The sequence below is a fragment of the Balaenoptera ricei genome, chromosome 20 (genome assembly GCF_028023285.1).
Source record: "Balaenoptera ricei isolate mBalRic1 chromosome 20, mBalRic1.hap2, whole genome shotgun sequence".
Lineage (NCBI taxonomy): Eukaryota > Metazoa > Chordata > Mammalia > Artiodactyla > Balaenopteridae > Balaenoptera > Balaenoptera ricei.
The window spans coordinates 55,255,115-55,265,897 of record NC_082658.1 but is presented as its reverse complement, the minus strand read 5'-3'; the positions used below and the strand labels follow the sequence as shown (position 1 = coordinate 55,265,897).

The following is a 10,783-nucleotide window of genomic DNA, read 5'->3' as shown; positions in this document are numbered from 1 at the left end:
CCTAGTTTCAGCCTGGACTTAAGCTGTGTCCATGATAGCACTGGCCGCTGAGAGCAATTTCCTTCCCCTCATAATTTCTCATTGCCCTGCCCTAGCCCAGCTGGAGTTTCCTCTGGACTTGATTTTCAGTCCTGATAACTCTTCTGTATACACACATAAGCTGCGAGATTGCAAAGTGTTTTCCCTGCCACCACTTGTGTGTCTGAGGTGGGCAACACTAATATGTCCCTTCCCTGAGTCAGATGTCCATCCCTGGGTCACTACAGGCACACTATCGGTGTGTTCTTGTCTAACATTACCACCACCGATTCCAAGGAGATACGTCCCAGCAGGAGAGCCCATTTCCAACACCTCTCTGGCTCAGCTCTGACCTTGGACAAGTCATGTGCAACCTTTCTAGGCTTGCAGTCTCACCTCTAAAATGAAGTTATAATTGCATGCAAGAACGCTTCTAGATTTAAATGACCAGGGCTCCTCTACTCCCAAGTGAGATGTGGAGTCCCCTATTTCTCCGCATGCCCTAGTGTATGTCCCTCATTATTGTTTGCTATTCAGATCCATCCTATTAGGCCTCTGTTCTAACCCCAAGGAGTTCGGCGCCGGGCGGCCGAATGGGTCGAGATGCTGCCCGTGCGGCGCCCTCTGACCACCTCCGCCTCCCTCACTGTGCTGGCCGAGGCCTCGTACCGGCGGGCCCCGGCTCCCAGCTCAGCCCTGCTCGTCCGCTCCTCCCAGCCCCTGCCCGACGTCCAGGCTACCGAGCACCTTCCGCCCCGGCCCACCTTCATGCCACTCAGCCAGGACCCGGGGGGCAATGCCAGCTACCAGGTGTATGACAGCCTGGAGCTGAAGCGGCAAGTGCAGGAGAGCCGAGCGCGGGCCAACTCGCTGCCGCCTTCCACCTCGGCCTCGAGGCCCCCTCTGCACGGGCGCCAGACTGGGAAAATGAACTGACCAGCAGCAAACGGGGGCGGGGGCGGGGGGCGGCAGGGCATGGAGAGAGGAATAAAGAGCGCCAGAGTCCAGGAAACATTGGTGGTCTGTGGCTTGGAAGCGCCACTCCTTCTGCCAGCCTGGGTCCCTGCCCTTGGCTTCCTGCAATAAGAAGCCAGTGTCCTCTTCTTGGCCTGAGGGTCCCCTTGGTTTAGTGGCCACAGTCCTGCCAGCAAGCCCCTCCTGGTCCTATACCATGCACTAAGGAGATCTGCAGCTGCAGACTCCAAACCACTGGTCTCTGGGCACCTCCTCTGTGTCTCAGCTGTCCCTGTCCCCAGAGAGCCTCATACAAGAAGCTGCTTCCAAACTGGGAGGTTCCACATCTGGGCAGGTCCAGCTCCACGCCCAGTGAAGGGCATGAAGAAGGCTGAGGCTCTGGACTCCAGCCAGGCCTTCCCCAGGGCTCTGAGGCCAAGGTCCTCCTAGTCTCAGGAGGGGCCAAGAGATGGAATGTGTCATTTGAACAAGTGAGTCAGCGGGCGGTGAGCGAATGATTGACCGCTCGAGGGGAGGTGTGCCGGCCTCCGGGCCCTGTTTGACTGTCCAGGCTCAGCTTACCTGATTACCTGGTTACCAGGGAATGCCACCCTGGGCCCTCCTTTTCCTCCTCCTCCCTCATTGTGACCCCACCACCTGCCCCATTATGACCCAGTCCTTCTCCCCCTCCCCCACCAGAGGAGTCTGGCTCCCAGTGACTATGTGGAGGCCGGGGGGCCCAGGCAGTCCTGGGACCCACGGCCATGGGTGAGCAAACCCACTACCGAGCCCAGCCGTGCTCTGGCACCAACCCCAGGAAATGCCAGGACCTAGGAGACTCAATTCTTCTGATCCTGGGCAGCTTCATCTTGCTCAACGTGGGGATCAAGGTGGTGACTCTGGTCAGGGCAGGATCTGGGAAGCGGGGTTGGGGGAGCCCTGGGGTCTTGAAGGGGCTGAGGTGGGAGGGCTGCTGGGGTGTGGCCGGACAAGGGTTGGATTTCAGGGCTCACCCTGCTCCCGGCCTCCCCTCTCCCCTGCTTCCCTCAGATCTGGAGGCATTTGAAGAGCTCCTTGTGGACACTTTTCAATCATATTTTCCCCAAAGGTGAGTGGGCGCCAGCGTGGGCTCAGGGGATGTGGGCCTGTCCCCTTTCTTCTATCCCTGCCTCGATTCTCAGCCCCTCAGGAACCCAGGCCCTGTCCCATCTCGCCTTTCCCCGCAGACAAGCAAGCCAGCTGTGTAGGCAGCCATCGCATGTGCGTGCGCTGCTCCGTGGATCCCAAGAACCTGTGCTCAAGAGTTCCTTCCCGCTTCCGCCATCGCCCAAGCTTCCTGCTCGGGCACCCAAACCACCTTGACTCGTGGATACCAGTCACAAAACATGAGAAGGCTTCTGGGTGCTGCTGGAGGCCGCCTCAGTGTGGACGGGCTGGGGCTCCCATGGAGGCTCCACGGGGACTGTGGAAGGAGGGGGTAGTGGGCGCTGGCGAGGCCCCTCCGGTCACAGCCTTAACGTCCCGAGCCACCTTTTGCTACAGGCAAGAGACATCTTCCAAGCTCCGCAGGATGAGCAAGGTGGATGTGCTTCCACTCCGCCTGCCCCAAGAGAGCAAGACGAAGACCCCAGACTATGACCCAGCCCAGGCCCCAGCCCGGGCCCAAACCCGCCCCCCAGTTCAGCCCCCTGCGCATGCTCCTGCCAAGGCCCAGACCTTCTCCTCAGCCCACCCCCCTGAGCACACCCGCCCCCAGGCCCAGACCCCCTGCCCAGCCCTCACCCCGAGCGCAGCCCTGCCCAGGTCCATGGCCCTGAGCATACCTCAGCCCATACCCCAGCCCAGGCCCAAGCCCAGGGCCCCTCAAATGCCTCAGCCCAGTCCCTGGGCCACACTTCTGTCGGCACCCTGACCCATGCTCATCTGATCTATACCCATGCCAACACTCTGGTCCCTCCCCCACCTTCGGCCCCAGTTCCTCCCCCAACTTCTGCCCCTGCTACTACTCCTGCCCTAGCCCCTACACCAGCCCCTGTCCCGATCTCTGCCACAACCTCTGTCCCAGTGCTGGTCATGGCCCTGACGACCACTCCAGTCCCTTCCACCACCCCTACCCCCACCCTAGCTTCTATTCCCTCTACCTTGTCTGCCTTCAGCCAAGGCCTCTCCTCCGGCCAGGTGGTCTACAATGCCCGCAGGGTAAAGCAGAACGTGGTCCATGTGTGTCCCCCTCAGAACTCTGGGTACTCCAGAAAGGACTTGGATACCGTCTCCAGGCCCCAAGAGGGGCATGGTCTGGTGAGCTCTGGTACAGCTGAGCAAACACTGAAGCAATGTAGTGGGGACAGTGCCAAGCCCTCCACTGGATCCATACTGGGTTACCTGGAGTTGGGGAATATGGAATGGAAGATCTCAAATGATGCCAAAGACAAATTTGTGCAGTCCAAGACCTTCCCTTACTGCAGCTTCCATCCTTGCAGTTCTGAGAAGAGAAACACGGACCCCCAGGCTCCAGTCTACCCCAAATTCCTGGTGTACTCCAAGGATGCTGCACCTTCTCAACCTTGCTTCCATTCTCCAACCAGTGCCCAGAGCTCACCATGCGCCATGCCTCCACCATGCACTCTTTCTCTGCCTCTTGTTTCTCCCAGATCCTTTGTCCTTCATCAACACAGCAACCACCAGAAGCCCTCCGCCTTAATACAACCCCCCACCTTTCCCCCAACCTCCAAGTCTCCTCCGTCTGTCCTCTCTTCCCAGGGCCCCATCCCTCCCCAGTTATCCACGACGTCCCAAACCCCAAATCAGCCCCAATCCCCTGAACTTCGTGAGAGTCTAGGCCTCAACCAAGGCTGTGTCCTCCAAAGTACCCTAGGACCTTTAAAAGACTGTAGAGTTTCCAAAAAACCAGGCCTTACCCCAAATCCAGGCCTCCACAAGAACCCTCTAGGAACTGACTCTGTCCAAGCTTTGGGCCCACATCAGACCCGAAAGTTATTTAGATCTGAGGCAGGTCCTCGAAAGGAGGATGCAGGGCAGCACATACCAGGGACTTCTGTCCCACCCAGTCAGAACTCCTGCTCTCCCAAGGCTCAGGTGACCTACAATGACATTCAAACCTTCTCAGAGGTATCTGTGCTGATTGAGCTGCAATCATCCTCCCGGCGAGCAGGCGGCCAAGACTGGGTGTGCCACCCCATGGATACAGTTCCTCCAGCCTGCCAGAACTATCGCCAGATGTCTACGCCTCCCAAGACCAGCTGGAAGCCCTACTGTCCTGGGTCAGGCACCCGGCTAGGGCATGGGGTCTTTGACGCCCGCCAGAGACCGTTCAGAGCGGGCAGGGACAAATGCGAAGCTCTGTCTCCCAGGCGCCTTCACCGAGAGACATCCAGCACCTCACCGGAGACCATCAAGGAGTGGGGATATCAGGGGACAGATATGCATGAGGAATAAAGAGACAAGAGAAGTGTTCTGTGGTTGTGTGAGGACATCCACCCCAGCCCCATCCCACAGGGCCTGATGAGGACCTAAACTATCCCTGCTTTCCCTCCATCGCTGTCTAGCTAAATCCGTTATCCCCAAGGCCCTAGAGCTGCATTGTCAATTACAGTAGCCACTAGCCAAATATGCCTATTAGAATATAAATTAGTTACAATTAAGGAAAAGTAATTCTGTTAAAAATTAAGTTAAAAAGTTAAAAATTCTCTTCCTCAGGGAACAGAATTTCCCTGGCGTCCAATTCTGTTCCCTGGTGGTCCAGTTGTTGGGACTTGGCGCTTTCACTGCTGTGGCCGGGGTTCAATCCCTGGTCGGGGAACTCAGACCCTGCAAGCTTCATGGCTTGGCCAAAAAAGAAAAAAATTCTGTTCCTCAGTGTCATGATCTTCTAAGTGCTCAGTAGTCACATGGAGCTAGCGGATACTGTATTGGACGGCACAGATTTAGAACGTTTCCATCATCATGGAAAATGCTATTGGAGAGCAGTGCTTTAGAGTTTAGAGCAATTTTCCTTTCCCTGTCACCCACCCCCAGCATCTTAAAGCTCCCCCAGAGCCCAGAGAACTTAGTTCTTTCTGGGGTGGCTCAGAAGCCACCCTCTGGGGAGGAGGTAAGATGTAGGCATGGACACCCAACGCCTGATTTCCCCAGACTGTGAGAAAGAGCCCAGGCTTCAGTTTTCCTGATCTGGTCTCTTGGGTCACGACCAGAGGTATGCAAACTTGCCTCCCCCGTTCTGGGCTGTGTTTGGGGCTCGTGGTTACTGAGGGAGAAGACCTCTCTTGGTCAGTGACTAGGAAACCTTGTGTTTTAGGCTCCCCAAATTGAGCCTTGGATTCTGACGGTGCCCTCCTTCATAGGCCTCTAATTTTCTCGAGGTGTCTCCACTTAATTTTCTTGCCCATGGACTTAGGCCTAGTTCACTGTGGAGACAGACCCCTGGGAAAAAGGAATGTAAGAATTCCTGGTCCAGCATGCATTGGTCTAATCTGTGAGCGTGTCTCTGGTGTCCTATCTTTCTGTCCTATTATTCTGGCTCCTAGTTTCAGCCTGGACTTAAGCTGTGTCCATGATAGCACTGGCCGCTGAGAGCAATTTCCTTCCCCTCATAATTTCTCATTGCCCTGCCCTAGCCCAGCTGGAGTTTCCTCTGGACTTGATTTTCAGTCCTGATAACTCTTCTGTATACACACATAAGCTGCGAGATTGCAAAGTGTTTTCCCTGCCACCACTTGTGTGTCTGAGGTGGGCAACACTAATATGTCCCTTCCCTGAGTCAGATGTCCATCCCTGGGTCACTACAGGCACACTATCGGTGTGTTCTTGTCTAACATCACCACCACCGATTCCAAGGAGATACGTCCCAGCGGGAGAGCCCATTTCCAACACCTCTCTGGCTCAGCTCTGACCTTGGACAAGTCATGTGCAACCTTTCTAGGCTTGCAGTCTCACCTCTAAAATGAAGTTATAATTGCATGCAAGAACCCTTCTAGATTTAAATGACCAGGGCTCCTCTACTCCCAAGTGAGATGTGGAGTCCCCTATTTCTCCGCATGCCCTAGTGTATGTCCCTCATTATTATTGTTTGCTATTCAGATCCATCCTATTAGGCCTCTGTTTTAACCCCAAGGAGTGTTTGTGCGGTTGACCTGGCCTTGTAAAGACACAGAATAGTTTATCTGCATAGAAACTACAACTTCCATCAGGCACTACTTGAACGGAACCGGAAAGGATGTGGCGGCGTGGCCCCAACGCCCTGGTAGTTTTGAAGACAAACTACAACTCCCAGGATAGCCGCGAGATCTCTGCAGAGCGAAAGGATGGACTGAACTCTGACTGGAGGCCGGGCTGGTCCGGAACCACCCCGACAGCCTCCAGAAAGGGGCGTGGTTATAATTTAGGGGCGTGGCCTTGCAGGCAGCAGGAAGAAGTTACCTGTTGAATCTTCCTATCCATTCTCTTCCCAGCCTTTGTAGCTACCCCTAAGAGGGAAGCCGTAAACCACTAGCCTCTTCTGAAAAAGAGGTAAGGGGACGTAGACAAGGGGCAGCGAAGGAGGCTACTGCATTCCTTAGGAGGGGCCAAACAGCTACTTTCTACCTGCTGAGTCAGGTGAACCGTTCCATGGGGGCGGGGACCAGCATATGAGAAAAGGGCAAGGACGGAGGAGGTGTTTATTTGTTCCCTTTCAAGACTAAATTTAGGGCCCTTCGTCTGCAGACCCATTGGCGGACTGTGCCTTGGGAACCCTCTTGGCCTCTGGAAGAGAAAAGAACGGGGGCCAGTTTTCCGCAGCAAAAGGAACGGCCCGTCTGGGCTTCCTCCCGTCTGTGTATTTCCTAGCCCCAAAACGACAGAGCCATATGGCTTCCGCGGTCTGGGGGAGTGCTCCCTGGTGGGGCCCACCGCCCCCAGCCCCAGCCCGGCCGCTCACGGACATCGACTTCTGCTCTGGGGCGCAGCTGCAAGAACTAACCCAGCTGATCCAGGAGCTGGGTGTGCAGGAGAGCTGGAGTGAAGGTCCCAAGCCAGGACCAGATCTCCTCCAGGCCAAGGACTTTGTTTTCTCTTTGCTTGGTAAGTAACCCTCCCAGCCTTCGGGAACTTGCAGCTCTCAGCTCCGCCTCACCCCGCCCCGGCTCTGGATCACGCCTTTACGATCCCTTCTCTTTCCTTAGGTCTCGTTCACCGCCGGGACCTTCGCTTTCCTCCTCAGGCAGAGCTCTTGCTGCTTCGTGGCGGGATTCGCGAGGGCTCCCTGGATCTGGGGCCTGCGCCTCTAGGTCCCTACGCTCGGGGACCTCACTACGACGCCAGCTTCACCCTCCTGGTGCCCGTGCTTTCGCTAGATGGCACTGGGCAGGAGCTGCAACCGGACGTGGGATCCTGTTACGCATGGCTCTTCCTCCCAGAGCAAGTACGCGGAACCTCGGTCCGGGAGGCATGGCAGGATTGCCTAGGACCCCCAGTCCCAGGAGGACGTGATTCGATCCACCCAGCCCAAAGCAAACAAACTCCCAAGGATCCGCAAATCTCCGTGGACCAGCTGCACGGTGACGTCACTGAGCCTGAGGCACACGAGTCTTTGGAAAAATCACCTAGTAATGTTTCAGTGCCAGAATTGCCTCACCAAGACGTAACCGATGTTGACTTTCCCTCACCACTGAAAAAAACGAATGGTGACGTCACCAAAGCAGCCGACGTTAGCCCAGTGCCACAGCCGTCGGAGGCTCGGGAGGCATGGCCCACATTGTGCCCCGCCCAGGTGGCTGCCTGGTTCTTTGCTTCGCTGGCTGCGGTCGCTGAGTCCCTGTTTCCGGTCCCGGGTGCCCCGCGCTTGGTCCACGCAGCCCGCCACGCGGGGGTCACCACCATCCTCCTGGCTACGCCTGGGCCCCCGCGCCGCCTCCTGCTTTTCGACTTGATCCCCGTGGTGTCCGTGGCCGGCTGGCCCCAGGAGGCTCGGAGCCACTCGTGGGCCGGCCCGCTGGCCTCGGAGTCGTCTTCCTTCTACCTGGTGCCCGGCGGCGGCGGCACAGAGCGGCCGGGCGCCTCCGGATGGCAGCTCTGCTTCGCCCGCCAAGAGCTGGCGCTCAAGACGCGCATACCCGTTCCCCTGCTGCAAGCGCACGCGGCGGCCCAGGCGCTGCTGCGCCCGCTGGTGGCCGGGACTAGGGTCGCGGCGCCCTATCTCCTGCGGACGTTGCTGTACTGGGCGTGCGAGCGGCTGCCCGCGCTCTATCTGGCGCGACCCGAGAATGCGGGCGCCTGCTGCCTCGGGCTGCTGGATGAGCTGGGCCGGGTGCTCGAGGCCGGGACGCTGCCCCACTATTTTCTGAGTGGCCAAAAGCTCGGTGCGGGGGACGGCGCCGCTTCGCTGCTCGGGGCGTTGGCCCTGCTTCGCAGGGACCCTGCCCGCGCCCTGCGAGCCGCTGTGGAAGAGGCCAAGGCTGCACGCAAGGGGGGCGGCTTAGCCGGCGTGGGAGGCGGGGCCCATTAAAGACGCTGTTCCTACTAACCTGGAATGTGCTTCTGTTGGCCAGCGGGATGTGGAGGGGACTGCTCTCCCCTCACCTGGGAGACAGGCTGAGCGCCTTGGGCCCGAAGAACCCGTTCTAGAAGGCCTCCTCGCCGGTTCCTCCGCTTCCTCCCACCCTCCTCCCGCCGCATCCCTGGCACAGGTCGTTCCATTCTGGCCTCTCCACTTTCCAAATCTGTGGCCAGCACCCCTCCTGCTCCCGTGCAGCCTCTGGCATCCATCTCCCGCCAGTTCTTATGGTCTTTTCTCTTAGGAGTCAATAGGGATGGGGGTAACATATCTGCTGAAAAAACGTGTAAAGGAGAAAGGTATGGAGACCAGGGACTGACCAATTTGTCTCACACAAAAGCAGAGATATTAAGGAGGCCGGATTTCACCCCAGGCTAGACCTCACCACCACCGCTATCTCTTCAGTTATTCCCCCCACCTTCCTCATCCAGTTCTGTCCTCCATCCCGGGCAGTAGGGTCCCTTTCTCCATTCTCGGGGCATCTGCCATTCCATCTATCTAAGCCCAACCTCTCCCCCCATCCAGAGTTCCATTCAGTGGAGTCGCCTCCTTGTCCCTCCTCCTCTGAACCCCGAGACATGCGAGACATGTCCGCCGCCCCCCTCCCTCCATCCCTTTGGGCCCTTCCCCCCGCCTCCCCCCACCGCTACCAGCCACAACAACACACTCCCCAATCCCCACTCCACCACTCGGGTATAGGGGGAAGCTCGGGGAGGCCCCCCTCCCCGGCCCTCCCCGCCCACTCAGAAGGCAGGGAGGAGGACTTGGCGACAGGCTTTCGTCGTGTGGGGCTGTCACAGGTCGAGGAGCTTTAGGTGGACATGGGGTTCCTCGCCGGGATGTGTGCGCTTCTCCTGCGCGGAGTGGCCCGTTCTCTTCTCCGGACCTGGGCCTTTGAACAACTGGGGGCGTGTTTTTTCCCCTCCGTCGTCTGGACACCCGTCTTCGATGTGTGGAGACGTGGAAGTATTTTCCCACGTGGAGGTGTGCTTTCTCACGAGGGGGTGTGTTTTCCCATGTGCAGGGTGAGGTTTTTTTGCCGCCCTGGACACATGTTGGCTCCCTCAAAGAATTTCTGCGGGGATTTGTGCCCCAGAATCCTGTTCCCTCATGCCTTCTCCCACCTCCTCCCTCCTCCCACCCCCTGGAGACCCTGGAAGTGGTGTGTTCACAAACAGCGACCCTTGGCCACCGGACGACACAGGGTGGTGCCTGGGAAGTAGCGAGGAAATCACAGCCCCCCTGCCCTGCCCCCAGCCGTCCCGCCCCGGCGAAGCATGTGTATCCCCCGTGGCACAAGTGAGGTGAAGCACGGTCTCCCCCGGCAGGGCTCGCCTTCCACAGATGACAGGCACACATTCCCTGCCGCGGGGAAGGGAGGAGATCCTGCATCCCTGTGCTGCCTGGGAACTTGTCTTCCCCTGGGTCCAGGATGCATTTCTGAGTGGAAACATGTTCTTGCATGTGGATGTATGTTTTCCCATGCAGCCGGCCCCTTTCTCTCCAGCACTTCCCTGCATCTTAGGGCCTCAGGCCCAGCACTTAACTTCTCACACAGCCGGTGTGAAAGGACTTCAAACTGACAGAAGCTGAGGGGGAGGGACAAACCCTGAGGAGATGAGCAGACCCTAAGCTCTGCCCTTCCTCCCCCTCGAGTTCGGGGGGTGGGGGGCTGCGTGGCACCTGCCACCTGCCACCCACAGAGGCCGTGCATGTTTGACCACAGCCCTCACCGCGGTCTGAGGGCAGCCCTTCTTCCCTCCGTCCTCAGACCGTCGCTCATCCGTGCCAAACGGGTGAGGTGGGTTTGAGGGGCGAAGACCCCCCGAAACGTGCCAAGGATTCCTCAGTCCTGGGCCAGGGCAGGTAGGATACAGGAGATGGGGAGGTGGCAGCTAAAGGGGTCCCACCTGCGTCCCTCTTCTCACCATGTCTCTTCCCTCCCTCTCTGCCCCTGTTTTCCCTCCCCCCTTCACTGTCCCCCTCTGAAGCCATCCCTTCCTGGTCTCAAACCAGCTTCTCCCCTCAGCTGCCCACCCCCTCCTTTGACCTGCCCCCTCGTCCCTGGGCCGCCAGGGCTGAAGGAAAGGAGCAGTGGAGGGGGGAGGGGAGGAGAGCAGGGGAGAAAGGCTTTCCCGGACAGGTTGGGGGAGAGAACGGGGTCAGCTGTACTGAGGAACAGATGGAGGGGGCAGTGGGGGATGGCGCTGGGGCAGACACCAGCAGGAAGAATTTGATTTGAAGGGATGTGTGTAAGGTGAC

At 58.3% G+C, this 10,783-nt stretch overlaps 2 protein-coding genes across 2 annotated transcripts; both read left to right on the top strand.

Moving 5' to 3' along the window:
• The first annotated feature begins 1,729 nt into the window (after positions 1-1,729).
• LOC132355355 (uncharacterized protein SPEM3-like) lies at positions 1,730-5,115 on the top strand. Its single transcript, XM_059907661.1, is given in 4 exon segments — positions 1,730-1,862; positions 2,023-2,080; positions 2,199-2,719; positions 2,722-5,115. Coding segments are annotated over 4 exon segments (2,412 nt in total). The 5' UTR covers positions 1,730-1,736; the 3' UTR covers positions 4,429-5,115.
• A 1,014-nt stretch (positions 5,116-6,129) lies between these two features.
• LOC132355712 (transmembrane protein 102-like) lies at positions 6,130-8,491 on the top strand. Its single transcript, XM_059908214.1, has 3 exons — positions 6,130-6,498; positions 6,694-7,050; positions 7,152-8,491. Exons 2-3 carry the CDS (start codon positions 6,837-6,839, stop codon positions 8,471-8,473), a joined length of 1,536 nt encoding a protein of 511 aa, XP_059764197.1. The 5' UTR covers positions 6,130-6,498; positions 6,694-6,836; the 3' UTR covers positions 8,474-8,491.
• Positions 8,492-10,783: the final 2,292 nt, after the last annotated feature.

Excerpts from the sequence above, each read along its gene's own strand:
- LOC132355712 (XM_059908214.1), top strand. The coding sequence starts at position 6,837 with ATGGCTTCCGCGGTCTGGGGGAGTGCTCCCTGGTGGGGCCCACCGCCC. Across the intron at positions 7,051-7,151 it reads CTTTGTTTTCTCTTTGCTTG|GTCTCGTTCACCGCCGGGAC; the intron begins GTAAGTAACCCT and ends CTCTTTCCTTAG.